Source organism: Nyctereutes procyonoides, unplaced genomic scaffold, assembly GCF_905146905.1.
Source record: "Nyctereutes procyonoides isolate TBG_1078 unplaced genomic scaffold, NYPRO_anot_genome, whole genome shotgun sequence".
Taxonomy (NCBI): Eukaryota; Metazoa; Chordata; class Mammalia; order Carnivora; family Canidae; genus Nyctereutes; species Nyctereutes procyonoides.
This window is the reverse complement of record NW_026575135.1, coordinates 13,554,742-13,573,883: the sequence shown is the minus strand read 5'-3', so window position 1 is coordinate 13,573,883 and position 19,142 is coordinate 13,554,742. Positions and strand designations below refer to the sequence as shown.

The window sequence follows — 19,142 nt, the reverse complement described above, 5'->3', positions numbered from 1 at the left end:
CATGTGTGGGGCAGGGGGGTTGAGGGGGAGTACTGAGGGAAGAGGGGGAACTCACCTGACAGCTGACTTGTTTTGCTTTTCAGTTTACTGGGTGGCAAACCAACATCCAAGGCCATTTGCTCCATCTCTGCTTTCACGTGCTTCTCTGAGAGCCCCTTTAGACGTGCATAGAACCAGATGTGTTCTTCCACAGTCAGCCTGGGGACAGAAGGGCAGGTCAACTCTGCACCCCACGGGTCGCATCAGAACACAGTGCTTCCTGACCCAGAAGAGAAGAAAATAGGCACGTGTCCACTGCCCCCCCTTCCTGACCTCTTCTAACTTTATTAACTTCTGAAAAATAAGAGGAAGAATCAAGATAGAACAACATTAAGCAACCACCTGAGCTGCTCAAGAAGTCAAAGCTGAAATGTGACAGGTCCCTTCCAGCCCCTTCCCAGTGGGCCCGGCCGCCATACGTCAGGTAGTTGCAACTTTAAATCTCAGGTCCTCAGAGGACCCACCCCGCAGCCCCATTGACCAAGAAGCTGGCTCGGCATTCATCTGGAGCAGCCCCCTCCAGGACCTCAGAGGTGCGAGCAGGGAGGTCCCTGTGGAGGACAAGAGCCTGGGCTGCTCGCTTTAGATAAGAGGAAATGGGAGCCCAGAAGGGGAGAAGTCCTTGCCCAAGGTCACAGAGCTCAGGTCTTTCTCTGCTCCACCACAAGGGCTCCCTGGGGACCTGAGCTGCTGATAGGCCAACCTGAATGGAAACAGGAAATGCCGGGCCATCGAGACAAGGGCCCGGAGGCACCGCCAGGTCTGGGCACCAGGGAGGAGTGTGGTGGAAAGGGGACGGGCTCACCGGCCCTCTACAATGTCAGGAATGGAGAGCACTATCTCCCAAGCCCTCATCCACCAGCTGGACTGACGTGACACCTCTCGCCCAATAATCACCTCTTACTTTCCCTAAAACAGAAAGGCAACCAGGTCTCACTGTGCAGGGAGGGGAGGCCCGCCACCCCTGCAGAAGGTAAAATGCTTGAGTCCCCCCGCCCCCACCCGTGATTCAGGACACGCACATCCAGAGAGGGTCTGCTTCTCAAAGCACTGCTCGTACTCACATGTCAAACAGCACGTTATGCTGGGGGCAGACTCCCAGGTTCTGTCGGATGGTGTTCATCTCAAAGCGAATGTCTTTCCCCAGGATGTAGGCAGTGCCCGAGGTGGGAGGGAACAACCCAGTCAGGATTGACCTGAGGACAACAATTTTGAGGTACAAGAGTCAGTGTTACGCTCCCCTCCCCTGGAAATGCCCCATGCCGGGCTGCAGAGCCAGGGCAGCTACATCACAGGCACCAACCACCCCCCCATCCCCATTCCTTCCTAACAAACCTGAACTGACCTCCCTACAAAGCAAAGAAGTCTCTGCTTTAGTGGATAACTGGGAGTGGGCCTATGTGCTGGAAATGGCAATATCAAGACAAGCACTTTTAAATGATTCCAATTTACAACGGAAAGTACACTTTGAAGTGTAGATTTTCTAAGTCTAAAATCATGTCCGTGAAAAATGGACAAACCAGAAAAAGTTATTCAAAGATAAAAATAATTTTCATGTTAGGCAGTAGGATTTTTTGTGTGACTTTAAAAAATTATTTTGCAATGTTCACGTGATTTTGCATTAACAAATAAAAAAAGAGAAAAGGAAAGAAAAGAAAAAATAGGAAAAGGTCATCATCCCCAAAGATCTACCCTTAGCAATGGTTGAGACACACTGGAAGTCACGGAGGCTGACTCTGGTGCTTATGGCCCATGCTCCCTTGTGACGCTGCCCACTTTAAGGTCTTTATAGGTCCCTGTAAGTCCCAGAAAGGGCAGTCATATGGCCAGCTGTTGCTCACACCTCCTTAGTGACAGAGCGCCTGGAAATCATCACTTCCCTCCAACATATCAAATCTTTCCACACTCTTGCTTCATAGTTCTAACCAAACCAGCTCAAAAGGAGATCCTTCTGGGGCACCTGAGTAGCCCAGTTGGTTAAGCATCTGCCTTCGGCTCAGGTCATGATCCCAGGGTCCTGGGATCGAGCCCCGAGTCAGGCTCCCCACTCAGTGGGGACCCATCTTTCCCTCTCCCTCTGCAGCTCCCTCTGCTTGTGCGCTCTAATAAATAAATAAAATCTTTAAAAAGAAAAAAAAAAAAAAGGAGACCATTTCTCAGAGCTGTCACAGCCTCAGGGTTCCAGGAATAGTGCAGAATTCTGAGAAACTAAATGGGAAAGGTCATCAAGAGGGTTCTCCGTCTGCTTCAGGCCAAGGAGAGATCTAGCCAAAACCAGCAGTGGGAAAGGACTCCTGTGAGGAGATGATATCTTACATCCGTCAACTCCTCATGTGCTCTGCCCTTGCCCGGGAGACCAGTACTGCTTTCTAACTGCACTACAGAACCTTCCTGCAGCAGATTCTGACAGCAGCACCCTCTTCTTACATGGTGGTGGTCTTTCCAGCTCCATTGTGGCCCAGGAAGGAGGTAATCTGGCCCTCATAGAAATTCAAGGCCAGGCCATCCACAGCCACCTTCATGCCATCCCGGTAAACCTTCATCAGGTTCTGAATGGACACGCCCAGCTTCAGGTGTGTGGGTTCCTCCTCCATGCAGACTAGCAGAAGACAGAAGACAGAGGATGGGAATGAACTCACGGCGAATACCGACAGGGGAGCACGAAGGCACGGGGCTGTGCCTGTCCCGTCACAACTGTCTTCTCCCCATGGATACTTCTGGTTTCTCAGGCAAACATTTATTCAGGGCCTAGTCGGGCAGTAGTGTTGGTGATGGGAATTCACTGATAAAGGAACATTCACAGTCTTTTGGGGGAAAAAAGACTTGACAAGCAATTAAAATACAGGAGGCGAAAAGCTATTTAAAAAACACATCTAAACATGCCTTGAAACTGTGGAATATCCAGCCCATGGAACACGACTCAGCAATGAAAAGGAACGCACTGTTGATGGACATCACAACTCGGATGGATCTCAAGGGGAATTTTGCTGAGTGGCAAAAAGCCGACCTCAAAATGTTACACGTACTATATGGTCTCATTTAGATCACATTCTGGAAATAAGATGCGGAGAGCAGAGTAGTGGTTGGTAGGTGTCGGGGATTGGGGAGGAACGGCGGTGGCTGTGGCTTTGCAGGGGCAGAATGAGGGCATTTGTGTGGATGGAACAGTTCTTCATCTTGACAGAGCTAGTGATTATGTGACTCTCCATGTGACAAAGGGCACGGACCTAAATACACACACGAATGAGTACATGTAAAACTGGTACAATCCGAAGATCTACACGTTGTAGCAATGTCAACGTCACAGTTCTGATATCATGCTGGAGTTATGCAAGGTGTTATCTTTGGGGGAAACTGAATGAAAGGCACAAGGGAAACCCCTCGACACTATTTTTTGCGACTCCCATGAGTCTATAACAATTTTAAACAGAACGACCTTTTGTTTGTTTTTCAACACCACACAATCTTAGAGCAGGAACTGACTTGGGAATCTGGAAGGACTGGGGGGGGGGGGGGCGGGATAGAACTAGATCCTGAGGGAGGAGGAGGAAGGCAGGCAAGTCAGAGAAAAGGTTCTCCCGCGAGAGGACACAGTACAAAGGCAGGGTTCTGGCGCCTGTGAGAATTCTAGGAGCCTGAGACACAGAACCTTGGTAGAAAGAGGAGACTGGGCAAGAAGAGCAGCAACAGCAGGAGGAGAGGCTGAGACGGGGGGAAGGGCCAGTGGTAAGTCATCCAGTATGTCAGCTCAGGAACACCAGACTTTTCCACCGGCAACTAGGGGGGAAGGCACAGAAGAGCTCAGCAGAAAAGGGACTTGTTACTACTCGGAAGCCACACTGAACAGAGACAGTTTCTCTCCGAGACCTTAAACAAACAGCCCAGGAGGCAGAGCCTTTGCTCAACTATGGGTACCTCCACCTCTAATCTGGAGCCAGGAGGGGATGAGGGCTCTGAGTAATGAAGGAGGAGAATACCCAAAGCACAGGCTGAGCCCTGGCAGCCACTTGGGATCAGTCTACACGGGCTCACATAGCTATCACTCTGATGAAGCAGACAGCAACGTTATGGTGCTACAATCCCTGTTGTCCTGAACTCCTCTTCCTAGCTGTTAGCTTATCACGAAGAGTGTGTGGTGGGGGGTGGGGGTGGGGGCGGGTGTGAAAGTACAGATATCAAGGGCCTCTTTCCTAGAAGCCAAGAAAACAAAGGCAATGTCCCTAAGAGCCCCAGAGAGTGAGCCCCTGATAGGTCAACAACAGCACTGGACACGAACAGCATGGGGGAATTTGGAAAGATGCACTGTATGGGATTCCTTGGCTCCTAGAGTGGTTTTAGACTGTCTCAAGGGCAAAAGCCATCCTTTGTCCGGACAGTCAGTGGAGGCAACAGCACTGAGCCTAAGGGGAGGGCAGGTCAGCAGCACTTACTTTCCGATACTCCCTTCTGGCTGGAACCAGGGTGGCTTTTCTCATCACTTTCCTCACCAAACCAGTAGGATTTGGTGCAAGGAAAATACCAGGGTCTGGGGATTCCATACTGGCCTGCAAGCAAAAATAAAAACCACGATGTAAGCCAAGCTCAGCAACATCCCAGCATTCCCGAGGTATCCCAGCCAGAACTACTCCCTCTTTGACACAGCCTCTGGAGACAGAGCATCCTGGAATGGAGGTGGGGGCACTGGGAGCACCCACCTGCCAAGACCTACTATGTATAACGTACATTCTATACCTCTCTGAAGCCTTCAGACAACCCCACGAGGCAGGTTATCAGCCCCATTTTACAGATGAGGAAACTGAGGGATAAGTAGCTTACAGAGGTCACTCGGCCAGTTAAATGAAGGACTCAGAATCTGAACCCAGATCCGTAAGATACAAAATTGCATATTCAATGCAGGAAGCTCAAGGAGAGGCAATAAACATTTCGCATACACTCTCTTAGAGGAAAACCAGGGAAACCAGAAAAAGTTAAACCTCACTCTCTTAGAATTTGATCTATACTATAAAAACGTATCTGAGGCAGGTCTTAGTCAAGGATATCTATCAAGGGAGGTATTAAAATGAATTTTTATGAATGTTAATTTGATTAAATCACAAGTAAGGGGCTTAGAGCCAACATATCTTACTACCCACAGGCTGTACTCAGGAAACAGAACCTCTGCTGGTGGTTAATTCTGGGAATACAGAATTAGGAGAACTGGGCCAGCACTGGAAGGAAGACCCGCCTGGACTAGCAGACCCAGTGTGACCCAGCTGGGTTCACCTCCAAGCACCAACACTTAGCAGCTGTGTGTGTCCCCAGACGAGTTACTCCTTTGAGTTCTAGATCTCTCATTTGCAAAAGGTGCCTGTAAGAGCAAGTCCCAAAGTATACATGACACTTTGCGTAGCACCTGGCACGCAGTGCTCAAGAAATGAGAGCTACAGCAGTGGTAAGAGTTGTACTTTTAGCATGTTCCTCCTTGGATCGTTTGCTTGCCATGGGTCTAAGATCCTTACCACTTTCCAGGGAGCCCCAGGCCCTGCAGAAATTCCAACACAGACAGGGGAGAGCTCTGCAGCTACAAATCACATTTCCATAGCTGATGGCTGAAGCAGTGTGGAAGCTCCACGTACCTGGAAAGACAGCCTCGATGTACCACGTCATCACTCCATAGAGAAAGGTGTCGAACAGCATCATGGAGACTGACGTGGTGAGGTTGAAGCCATCTTCCTCCATGGGGCTCTCAAACAGGTTGTCCCACTGCACCCCAATGCCCTGCTCCTCAAAAAGGGCAAAGTACTCACAGCCAAACCCAAAGGCCACAGGAGATAGCAGGCTCTGTAAGAAAGAGGCAAGAGTCACTTATCCATCTCCTTGTCTCTCATTTTCTAGCACTTCTAATATAAATTCCACCTAGAGAAATTTGAATTTGCAAAATGGATCAATTACACGATATGGAAGTATTCACCTACAGATCCCTTGAGGGGAGTGGGCTCACTAGCAGCATACCAAAGGATTCTATTTATAACCCTTCATTCTGCACACACATTTCAGAAATGCATGCATGACAGAGCGTAAAACTTTTAGAATTTTATGCTTCCAAAGATGCCCCAAAGGCTCAGTAATCCTGCACCCACCCACCTACACACACACACACACACACACACACACACACACTCTCATCTTCGGTTCTCAGCTTGGACTGCAAAGGGGAGGTGAAGCCCCAGGGGCTGCTGGGCGCACAGCTACTACCCAAGGGTGGTTGCTCACCACAAAGAGCTTGAGTATGAAGCCCACATAGTCTTGCCACGCCACGCACAGCACGTAGGGCAGGTATAGGATGAAGTAGATGATGCCCCCACAGGCTGCCGCCAGGTTGGCCCTGGAGAAGAGCGTGCTGATGAGGAAGCACTGCAGGATGGTCACCACGGCGAACACAGACAGGAAGACAAACACCACACTGGGGTCGCTGTAGGGCAGCAGGTTTCCTAACTGGGAAGGAAGAGACCTATTAAAAGTGCTGCCTCAAAATGAATAATTAATTAATTAATTAATTAAAATAAATTAGAATTAAATTAAAAAGTGCTGCCTCAACAAGCAAGCCCATCCTTGCATGATCTATGGGAAGAAGGGTTTATTCATACTCATCTGAGAGCCAATAGAGAGGAGCAGCGCTGCTCATCATTCTGATCAGGACGCCTAAGTAAGGAGAATAACTAACCCAGGATCACACAGCAAAATAAGAATGGAGGCAGGAATAGAAGATTCCAGGGCTGAGATTCATCAAGGTTCATCTCAATGGACAATTTTGTTCTTTGGTTCTCCAGGAAATACAATTACCTGACGTCTCCTTTTATAAGGACCGGGGCTCTGGGCACCAAGAAAGGGTTGTGGGAGACAGCATTCTATGTGACTTCTCCTCTACCCCAAAAGCCATGGAAAATGGCCGGGAAATCTTATCCTCCACCTTGATAACCTGCCACGGATTCTGTATTCCCACAATCATCCAAATGCTGTGGACCTTTCAAGTCTCTCTCTAGCCAGTTCATCTGGGTGTATCTGAGCAGGACCAACCAGCATGTGGTCCCAGATCAGCTCTCAGCCACCAGCCACAGGACCACCACCCCTGCCACGGGCCTCCACACTTGCAATCAGATATCAGAGCATGAGCAGGGGTTGTTTTTAGCAAGAACCGCTCTGTCATAATGCTGGGTGACCTCAGTGAAGTCCTTAACCTTCCTTGGCCTCATTTCCTTATATGTTAAATGGGTTAGTGAGGCTATAATCAGAGAGCACAGGTGGATGTGCTCTAAATGGTGCCTGGCAATCAGGGCTCATTAGTATTAACAGTAGCTAGTATTAACCTAAATATTAGTTCCTCACCCTTTGCACTCCTCTCTCTTTGAAAAAAAAACATTTATTTTTACATGATACATCCTTAAATCATTATAAGGAAAGAAGAGTAGCATATAAACCTATTAATACATGGGGTGGCACTTAACAGCAGTGCCCAGAGTCCCCTTGTTGTCTGGCTGCACACAGCCTCTAGGTGTCAACTCCTCTGGTTTTGTCTCAGCCACAGAAAGCTGCCTGGCCCTGGGGTTCAGGATTATAATGATTGGGTGAGGGGCCCCAGGGTCTCAGGTATCAGGGAGGGAGGCTTTGGGGCTGGATATCTCAGCTCAGTGAGGGAGAGCTCACTGGAAAGCTGTATATGATCCCGAGAGCCCATGGGGTTAGTCCCGCACTGCCGCTCACAATACCTTCTCCTGCTCAATCCTGCAAATTGCCCGCCCCTTCCATAGATCTTGATCCCTAATAAATACCCATGCGCCAAACTCTCTCAGCCTCTGCTTCCAGAAAAACCCAACTTGCAACCATATGTATCCCTCTGATTATGCTTTTTAGAAATTCTGGCAGCATCACCAGCCAGTACATCTAAGGAAATGAACAGCTCTCAGATGCTGCCACAGACCACTGCCAAGCAGATGTCATGGCATAGGTAAGTGTGCGCCTACCTGGGAAGCAAGAGCCCTGGGTTCTAGTCCTGCTCAGCCGCTAACCAGCAGGGCTGACCCTGGGCAAGTCACTCTCACCTTGCCCAACTACTGAATGAGGAAACTGCAGGAGATGACGCATCTGACCTCTTGCCTCCCAATAATCTTTGCTTCTCTCCTCACAGCCTGCGGGGGCTTGTTTAGGAGTTCCCTGGCAGCCGGGAACCAGTGTGGCAGCCTTACTTTCAAGATGACCACCAGCAGGCCGGCGCTCACGAGCAGCGGGATGAGGCTACTGATGAACCAGCTGAACCAGAGGATACCGCTGTCCAGACCCATGATGCGCATGGTCTCCTTCAGCCGTGCCTCCTTCTCATACACGATGCCCTTGATGATCACGGCCACGGAGTAGATCCAGGCCAGCGTCATGAACAGAGGCATGGACCGGCTCATCACCCGCAGGAAGCTGGAGGCCCCAGAGAAGGGTGGGGGAGAATGAGGGGGAGTGAGAATCAGGCTCAGAGGCCAGTGCCCCCCGGACCCGCATGCCAGCAGAAGCCCCGAGACTGAGACTGAGTGAACAAGGAGCAGGCTCTCCAAGCTCCAAAACATACAGGTCATCACATGCTTCATGAGGAGCACAATGTGGTGGTGACCGTTAGACCTACCAGGTGCTGCCAAGCACCATTACTCTGGGACTTGCTTAAATCACTAGATAACTACGTAACTTTTAAAGCACTAAAACAAAGAAACAAAAAAACCAACTCCTTCTCTCTCAAGAGTTCAACACCTTCAAGGGTCATCTCACTACTGACTTGCACAACTTTTATCACAGATAATGCAAAAAAAGACTCCAGGCAGCTCTTGTAATAATTCAGATTCCGAACCAGAATAGGAAATGGAGCGCCGTGAAGTAAAAGGGACACAGAATTTGGACCCTGGAATGCCAGGCCCAAGTCCCGGCTTTACTACTTATGCACTTCCCAGCAATGTGACAACAGGCACAGGCCCTTAATGCCACGAAGCTCCCATCCTGTCCTGCTCTTAAGACATCCTTTCTAGAGTAAATCTGGGCTGAGTGGGTAGTGGGGGGGCGGGGGAGGGCGGGTTTCCTTTGGAAAACTCTGGCTAATTTTTCTGAAGGTAAAAAACAAGATAATTCCAAGGGTGACTTGGAAGAGCTAGAGTGAGCCAAGCAAGGAAACAGTTGCTCAGTGCAAAGCAGAGGGCAAATGTTTAGAAGAGGAGCTCTGCTCCTTTTGTACTCTGATCTCTACACATATATATCACAACAGAGAATAAGAGAATTTCCAGAATTTGGAAGAGATGTTACATATCTCAGATGCTTGTAATAATGACACCTTGGCCCATGCTCTCCTACAAGAAATCATTAGAGGGGGTGCTGAGGTGGCTCAGTGGGTTCAGCGTCCAACTCTTGGTTTTGGCTCAGGTCATGATCTCGGGGTCATGAGAAGGGGCCCCCACACCCGTGTAGAGCCTGCTTAAGATTCTCTCTCTCCCTCTGACCCTCCCTCAAACCCCTGCCCTGCTCCTCTCTCTCTTTTTTTCTCTCTCTCTAAAACCTAAAAAGAAATCATTAGATCCAAAGGCACAGTTCCCACAAGATCTTGGCAGCTTAGTAACTAAGCACAGAAAGATTATCTAAAGTCTAAGATAAAAAGGCCTTGTTCAGTTTTATTTGGATTGCTTCAAAATGTGGTTTACCACTTATAAAGAGCGGATGAACTGACATGGAGTCAGCTTTTATAGGTCTAGATCAATGTTTCTGTGTTTGAGGGATCTATGTATGTGTGTATGTGCTTGCAGGTGTTTGTCATGCCACATTTTGAATTTGCAGATTGAGGGCACCTGGGTGGCTCAGCGGTTGAGTGTGTGCCTTTGGCTCAGGTCCTCATCCCAGGTCTTAGGATCGAGTCCCACATCGGGCTCCCCACAGGGAGCCTACTTCTCCCTCTGCCTGTGTCTCTGCCTCTCTCTGTGTGTCTCTCATGGATAAATAAATAAAATCTTTAAAAACAAAAATTGCAGATTGAGCAAACTTTGACCAAAAGGGTAGGGTATGTAAACAATATAAATGTTGGCAACCACAGATGAAAAAAGAGGGAGGATTACCAGATGTGCACATGTGTGTCAGTGATGTGGCTGGAACTACCTACATATGGCATCTTATTTCCTAAAGTCATTCACTGAATTTCAAAAAAGACTTTTTTTTTTTGTGACAACACATATGAAATCATTAAAATCAAAGCATCCTACCTCCTTTGGGTATATGCACATGCACATGTGTGTGTGTAGGTACTCTCTCTAAGGACAGTGTTAACCGGTTACGTGAAGATGGTGGCTTGGTGGTAACTTACATGTCATCGACGTAACAGGGGTAGGGCATCTGTTGCACATAGACGCCAGTTTTCCTCTCGGTGCCCGTCAGCACCCTGATGATTGCCTGCTCCACCACATCTTGCAAGTAGGCAAAGCCCCCCCAGACGTACCGCATATCCTCAAAGGGGTCAGCCCGAGGACCCGGGTCCCAGTACCTAAAATCACATCACAGGTGATCAAATATTCCTTAGAACCGTACATTTAAAAGAGCCAATCACCCACAATCCACCATTGTTACTGAGTCACTGTTCTCATCTTACATATTTGTGTCTTACTTTCTGCTCTCAGTCCTGTGCATATATTGAAACTGATACAATCAGAGTGAGCATACCACCACCAGAAGGTTGGTTTAGTTTTAAACCCTTCCTTGGCTACCTAACGTTGCAGCAAGTGGACATGCCAAAATCTGCTTTTACATTGGTTGTTCACTCCTTTTTATAAAAACTGGATAATGCTAGCACAGGAATCCTAAAGCCATTTCTTCTTTTTTGCCTGTTTATTTAATGCTGTGGGATTAATTCTCTTGAGCGAAAATGCTGAATCAAAAGATGATTATTTTAGGACCTTTGAAAAAACCGTCTCTGGCAACGGGATGTACCACTTTCACCAAAATCATGCCACCAATTGGAGTTATTTTTTTGGTGACATTTCTACCAAATTAGTACTTAAAACAAAGTGCCTCTAGTCATATTAGCTGCTCTTAACTTCCCCCAAACTGGCTGGTGTGGTGGGCTTGAACTCACCCATCCTTGATTTTATTTGTCCTCTCCACATTGTCAATGTCCATTCGGATCTTGTACTTGACGTGACGGGGCAGCTCAATACTGCCAGGAGTGATCCCGGTGAACACGATACCAGCCCAGAACTTCCTCTCATCCAGCAACTCCATAGACTTGTTGATAAGCCGGACTTCTGTTGCTACTGGTTCCAGCTTGTTCAGGTTGACACACTGATGGAAAAACAGCCTTCATGAGAAACTCCAGCCGCCAGGAAAACAAGCAGTGCCCAAGGCAGACTCTGTCCCAAGAGGGACGTGCTAACTGCGTGACATTTTTGTCCTTACTCTCTCATCCCCTCCAAAGCCATTTTCCAAGATTCGATTGAGAATGGACCCTTTTGTTTTTTAACAGCAATTTAAGAGACATGCTAGAAGTATTTAGAGATAAGTTATTTATATTGATTTCTGTGGAGGGAAAGAGGTTGAAACAATTGATCAGACCTCATTTTCCTTTGTTTTTCTGGCAATTCTAAATCATAACCAAATAAGCATAACAAAAAAAACAAAAACAAAAACAAAAACAAAAACACACCCAGGCTCTTATCTGTCCCTATTAAGTCACATAATTTTTAAGAAGAGATTTTTAAAATATAATGTATCCTATTAGTTCTTAGAGAAATTTCATAAATAATGCCTTTTTAAGGGCATGCTTTCTTGCCATTAGGTATTGAGCTGTGAACCTTGGGAAAACCTAGGAGACGGTGGACAGAAACACTTTTGAGTCAGAAAGAATAAAGCTAGAGTTAGGTCCATTTATCCATTCAGTCATTCAACTAACATTTATGAGTGCCTTCCGAACACCAAGCCCTATATTAGGTTTGGGGAATCTGGAAATAAAACTAGACACTATTTCTAAACTTTCCTCCAATCCACACCTTATTGTACCATCTCAGAGAAAGAAGCAAAAGACTTTTCAAAATGATCCACAGAACAGATCCTCACCTCCATGAATCGAGAGATGGTCTGAATTGCCTGGTCGGTCTCATTGAAGGCTTCTCTCCAGGTGTACACAGAGCCATTAGCAGACTGGACATCCTCTGGGTGCTTGGCCAGAAATGCCAGGATATCTTTGGCAGTCCAGTCTAAGCCATCTAATCGCTGTTCCCAAAAGTGGTCATTGCTTCTGCTGTCCAACAGTGTCTGGCATTCCAATGAGAAAGTACAATCAATAAACACCAACTAAGCCTAGATACTCACATGATTTACAAAACCTAACCTTTTTACAGATACAGTCTCTTTTTTTAATCTTCACAGGAAATCGTGAGGTAGATAACAGTGTTCCCATTTTATAGGTGAGAATACTAAGGTTGAAAAAATGTATGATTTTAACTCAGGCTGAGTCATAATGTTATCAGGCATGGAGCTAAGACTCAAAGTCAGAGTAGCCTGCATCCAGAGTCCATGTTTCCAGCCTAGCTTAATAGTATCGACCACAATAACAACAGTGATGATACTTACTCTGTACAATCTTTATATTAGATCATTATGTTTTATCTCACTCAGCTCCATAAGGAAGATCTGTCTAAAAATTCCCATTTTACAGATGAGAAAACAGGTTCAGAAAGCTCAAGCCCCTAACACAAGGTCACACAGCTAATAAGTAGCAAAGCCAGGGTATGAAACACGGACTCTGATTCTAGTGTACCTTCCTCTTGCATTGTATCATCTTCCTCTATTGAGATCCAAGATGATGACTCCTCATAAACACCTTATGTCTAGGCTGAATTAAGACAAACCCACTTGTGCTGTTTAGCTTGAGGGAATGCCACCGCTATAAAACCAAGTAAAATTATAGGACGTATGGGTTATGATGCAAAAGAGGCCTGTCTTCCAAGGCTTGTTCCCTAGCTGGTTGGTTCCCCGTGTGAGTCCACACAGAAGAGAAGGACAAACTAATCTGATGTTCAACAAGTAGATCCAGAGACCTGGGGCAGAAGCCTGCACAGGTACTGCCAGAAAGACGGGTTAAGCTCAGCTCATGGAAAAGGAGAAGCAGGTATAGCTCCTGTCACAACTTTGAGGGGGGGGGGAAGATGAAATTCTGGCTCTACTGAAGTGGAATCTCTAAGGAGCCAAACACTGCTACTTATTAAATCTGTCTTATTTCCACTAACAATTTAAGTTTTCCCCCCATGTGGCTTCATATTTATTATTTTAATGGGAGCATAATGGTTTTATGGAGTATATATACTATAATTTCATTAACTATTCCCATACTGCTAAGAATTTAGCCTATTTCTAATTTCTCACAATAACAATTATTACAGCAATAACATTTCCACTCATACAGTGACTTCTTTAAAATTATTTCTGTAGGATACATCCCTGAGGGTGTACAGAATAGAGATACACAGGATAGCACTTTATTTTTTTAATGGCTCTTGCAATTTTCATTCCAAATTGCTTTCCTATAGGGAGCAACAATCTATACTATCCTCAATAAGACACATTAAGTATTTTTATTAACAGATACAAATTTTTACCTCACAAAAGTTCACAGGGGTATGGGTTAGCAATTCTGAAATGGCTTTCTCTGGAGACTTGAACTGAACAAGAAAGGGCTGAATGAAGACACATGGCATTTGGGGCGAGGTTGGCCCTGTCCAATGTGACTTCTGAGCAATACGGTTAGGGAAGGCAGCAAGACCAGAAAGATGTGACCAGTGAGACTGCTGATCACACAGCCATTCTGGGGCACTTGAGGGGGTTAAGGGACTTACAATCACCCTTAGGAGTGGTAGCCAGGGAGAAAGCAGGGCCTTGAGATGAAGGAGGCCCAAAGAAGCTCAGAAAAGAGAACAGTTGAGAGTCTGTGGGTTTCATGACTCAACAGAGAAGTGCCTCTCAATCGGGGTGGGTGTGTGTGTGTGTGATGCAGTACATGTAGACAGGGCTGGAAACAGCAGAAAGATAAGAACTACCACAAGGGAGAATGGTGGTTGCCAGGGGCTAGGAGTGAGGGAAGTGGGTAGGTCAAAGGGTACAAAGTTTCAGTTATGCAATATGAGTAAGTTCTGGAGATCTAATGCACAGCAGAATGACCATAGGTAACAATACGGTACTGCTGGGGCGCCTGGGTGGCTCAGTCAGTCAGTTGAGTGTCTGACTCTTGGTTTCGGGTCGGGTCATGGTCTCAGGGTCATGGGATTGAGCCCAGTGTCAGGCTCTGCACTCAGCATGGAGTCCGCTTGTCTCTGTCCCCTTCTGCTCCCCTCCCTACTCACACACACTCTCTAATAAGTAAATCTTAAAACAAAAACAAAAATATGACTGTATTATATACTTGAAATGTGCAATGAGGCTACTTTGTGAGGTGATGGATATGCTATTTAGCTTCACTGTGATGATCACTTCACAATGTATGTACTACATCAAAACATGGTGTACAGCTTAGACAATTTTTATTTGTTAATTACACTTCAATAAAGCTGAAAAAAGAAAGAAAACTGAGAGCTACAGCCAAAAGAAGCCACAAGCCTCAGGCATCACCTCACATAACAGACACGAGGCTGTAGGAGGTGCAGAGGACTGAGCAGCACAAGCTTGTGGAGTAAGAGAAACACTCCTTAAGAGAGAAAAGAAAGCAGGTGAAGAGGCCCCTTTAACTTCCACCCACAGACTGATGCATCCGGAATCAGTGTCTCCAGGTTAACTGCCTCCCCGCACTCCAGGCCTCAGTATCCCCTGGCATATCGGAAATCCCCACCATCCACCTGCTAGAAACCTTTTCCCCTCCACCAGGCTTCACCTCCTGCTGAAGTCTTGGCCACCCACTTAGCTAGTCTCCACTCTGGCCTCTGCCTTCCATCTTTCCACACTTCAATCCACCTGACATACCAGATTAATGCATCTACCCATCTCTCCTTGCTTCAGACTTGTTAATGGTCCCCCACAGCTTAAAGTAAAAGTTCTTGGTATTACACACAAGGCCCTCCAAACTACAAGCCATGCCTTCCTCCCCAGCCACAGTTTCTACATTTCCTATTGCACATCTTGGACTCTCCCAGCAGAATTACTAACGAATGCCATGGCCACGTTTACAAGGGCTTTGTCCCCTAAGCACCGCGAGCTAGTTGTTGCTGGAACATCCAAGCCAAACTCTCCACTTAAAAGTAGGGGAAGCAATTAATATTATAGGTCAACTATACTTCAATTAAAAATTTTAAAATAAGGGGTACCTGGCTGAATCAGTTGGTGGAGCATGCGACATGAGCTTGGGGTTGTGAGTTCAAGCCCCAGAGTAGGTAGAGATTAAATAAATAAAATCTTATTTTTAAATCAGTCAATCAGTAGAGGAAGGGAAGCCTCTATCTGCCTACAGATCGAAATTCATGGAGTCCCGTCAATAGGGCCCCTTATAATCTCCCGAGACACATAAGGAGAGACATCCAAAAAGTACAAATCTGGATTCCAAGGACAGAACCGGGAAGAACAGGCCCAAGACCACACCTAAGGTCAATGGAGCTCTGTGTGGCTGGATCACGTGACTTCCTTCTCAGGGAGAGACTGGAGCCCAGTGGAGACCCATACTTGAAAGGCATGAATTGTTATTATTACTAGTCAGGAATTATTCCATATATCCATGCAAATCATTGTTGATGTTTTTCTCACCAAAGTCCCTTAGTTTTTGAAGGTCCCAATGTACGAATTCCACATATGTAACAGGACTAGAGCAACAAAGATGACTCTAGCTTTCCCATCCCGGGAAGGCCCCTTCGCACCCCCTACCCAGGGCATCAAGGGGGAATCCTAAGCCTGCAAAAGTACCTTCCAGGTAGGCACTGCCGCTAAAACCTGGCTATCCCTCTGATCAATGAGGTGTCAAGACAAGAAACCTGGTAAAATCTATTCTTGCTTAATGGCAGCAGAAACAAAAGAAAGAGGCCTCCCTCGCCATGGAGATAGGAAATAGTCTAATGATTCTCTGACTCAGCCCAAGGCAGGGATGATGTGATTAAATGGCACTCAAGTTCAAACAAAGGAAACGTTCTGTTCTTGCTCAGACTCCTCCGCTTTTGAATCCAATTGTCTCTAAAGCACTTATCCCTTTCAAGTGGCTCTGAAGCACTCAGTGCAATTCCCCTCCACACCTTAATGGTGGCTGGGCACTCACACAATGCCTTGGGAGCGAGCATCTCGGCTCAATCTAGAGGTCAGACCCGGCCTTTGTCCCCACCCCTGTGTAGAGACCTGCCAGGACATAGGAAGCCTAATTAAGATGCCGTGGTTGGCTTTTGGACCAGAAATGACAATAGGCAGGGTCTTACAGTCACTAAATTTCTTGGCAAACTGACTTCTGACCACCAGATACATGGATGCTGGTGTGCATGAAACAGTGTTACCTGTGTACTCTCACCTGCAGCTGGAGCTGGGCTTGACACACCTACCCTGGTTAAATATAAGAATTCTCATCCCAGTCATCTCCAGGAAAGTGACCAGAAACTCACCGCTCTAGCATCAAGCAGGCACACAGTAATCGGGGGGACACTCACCCGAACAAGGTCCATTTCTGGGTTACTCTCCATGAAGGTCCAGATCTTGGGGCTGAGCTCTTCCCACATGCCTTGCATATCATGAAACACAGCCAGCTCCTGAAAGGTCTTATTCACCTGTAGTCAGGTGGGGAGCCAGGGGCAGCAGGAAAAATGAAGGAGAGGCAGAGCCATGAGACGTTCAGCTGCCCCCTGCCAAGATGCCCCATCACTGTTTCCAATCTTTCCCATCCCCAAGAAATGTCTGCCTGCAGCTATAATTCCAATACCCAAGGCTGGAGAGCTGGCCCTACAGGGTCAGCTCTCTGGCCTGGATCACGCTTGAGGTTCTCCCTCTTTGGAAACTCTGGAAGAGCCATGAACATAGTAGATATAATCCATCTGAAGCCACAACTTCACTTTTTTTGCCCATAATTTCTAGGAGGATTGTAGAGAGGGATTTCTGGGCCTGGGCAGCTTACCTCGGCCATAACCTGCCTTGTGGCTGGCGTGTCAGGTGTATACAGGATCTTCCCAACAAGCAGAGGCTTGAGAGCTTTCCAGATAATGCGGGAAAGAGGACTAGACTCCAAATTCTTCATCAGATCATTGCAATAAGGAGCTACGAAGAAGACAAAAGGCAGATACTCATATGCATGGTCATATACTTGTAGGAGCTCACAAGGGCTTGGGAGATAACCAAACAGTCCTGGGTTCAAATCCCAGCTCCACCACCTAATAGCTATGTAACAAGTAACTTGACCTCAAGAGGAGGCCAACTGAGGAGCCTCAGTTTGCTCCTCTGTATAAATAAAGTTATTAGGTACTTGACAGAGATGTGGGGAGGATACATAGATGTTATCTGTAAAGCTCCTACAACAATGCTTGACAAATAACCAGAGCTCATTATAACACTGTTGATGGATGGCTCATAACTGAGAGAATCTAGAAAAATGTTTTTACTATGCACATGCCTGCATAACTCTCGATTCATACTCGTAAGTCAGCCCTTGCCAACTCGTTTTCATTGAAAAGCTGAATTTAGACCTCAGTCTTAAGTTTTCAAGCAAAAATAAAACATTTCCCTTTAACAGGTCTCATCCCAGGCATATCGGATAAATGTAATAAAAATTCCTAACGGAAAAATCCAAAGTTATAATAGCCAATAAGGTGTGGTTACCCAGAATTCCTGAATTCTTTAAAAAATGTCATTCTGGGTTCTTTTAGATATCAAGTATCCTCTATACGCTGCAAGGAGGATATATTACAAAAAAAAAAAAAAAGGATTTGCTCATAGTTGTATCTGCTTTGCAAATGAAGGTTCCCTTGGGCTGACTTGCAAGTGAGGCAGTAGAGCGGATGGCATTTCAGAAAACTGCCTATAATGCCATCCCCTTCAGGCTTGCAAAGCAACCTGCTATGTCTGGAGTGCTTTACTCCAGAGAAGAATAAAAGGTTCTTGTGTTACAGTTAACACACAAAAAGCTGCCTCACTGGTGTCTGAAAGAGACACCTGTGGTTGGAAATGGAGAAAGGCTCGCTTGCATCATGTTTTCAAGGAAAAGGATGGCATTGTCTAAAACTGTAACATTGGCTCCTTGCTGCCACCAGACACAGAACACACATCCCCACAAAACCGCCCAAGTGCGAGAAGCAGATATGGAGTTACGAGGTTCTCTAACACCGCCTTGCAGCTAAGAACCAAAAACAAACAGCAGATCAAATGCGTGAGTCTGATGATACACACATACACCACATTAGCAGCTATTTCAGAGGCCATGTGGTTTACCAGAAGAAAAGCACAGGGGGCAGGCAGGTCAGGGCTTAACCCTGGCTCTTATGGATTAGCTATGGTGTGGCTCTGATCAAGTCACTTAACCTCACTGAGCCTATAAAATGTGGAACCTTCCTTGCAGGGTTCCCGTAAGGGTGAAATGATATAGAATGCCCAGTACACAGGAAATATTCCCTAAATGTTAGCTTTTATTGCTGTCATCATTGTAACTGTTATTTTAAAGGTTTTACTATAAAGCATGCCCAGGGAGGGGAAGAAGAAGATCCTTGATTTCTCTGGGAACTCCCCTCCCACAACCCCCAGGAGACTGGGGAGGTTGGCTTTCAATCACTCATGCATTTGATAAACACACTGTGTGTCTGATATGTGCCAGGCTTCGTTCAGAGCAGTGGGGACACTTGGCTGATAAGGAAAGGACTCCCCTAGGAGCTCAGTGTGGTGGGCAAACAGACCTGAAACACCCAATGCTGCTACAGGGGAGAAGGGTAAATATGGCAGGAGGGACATGGACCGGACCAAGGCTAACACTAACGGGGGCTGGGGCCGCCGGGGCTTCCATCTGCACAGACACTCACTCGTAGAATTGTCATAGAAGCTGCCAGCATCTTCGTCCGTGCCATTGCCACCAAAGAGGGCTTTGTAGTTGTTGTCCTCGTACCAGTTGAGGGACTTGATCTTGA

General features: G+C 46.7%; 1 protein-coding gene across 1 annotated transcript in view; it reads right to left on the bottom strand.

Annotated features, from left to right (window-relative positions):
• ABCA1 (ATP binding cassette subfamily A member 1) overlaps nt 1-19,142 on the bottom strand; it is a 126,196-nt gene that overhangs the window by 36,935 nt on the left and 70,119 nt on the right. The window contains 13 exon segments of the mRNA XM_055301648.1: nt 56-198; nt 1,104-1,235; nt 2,467-2,638; nt 4,470-4,583; nt 5,655-5,859; nt 6,292-6,513; nt 8,262-8,484; nt 10,397-10,573; nt 11,162-11,367; nt 12,139-12,336; nt 16,689-16,805; nt 17,150-17,289; nt 19,038-19,142. Coding sequence (XP_055157623.1) covers nt 56-198; nt 1,104-1,235; nt 2,467-2,638; nt 4,470-4,583; nt 5,655-5,859; nt 6,292-6,513; nt 8,262-8,484; nt 10,397-10,573; nt 11,162-11,367; nt 12,139-12,336; nt 16,689-16,805; nt 17,150-17,289; nt 19,038-19,142 — 2,154 coding nt within the window.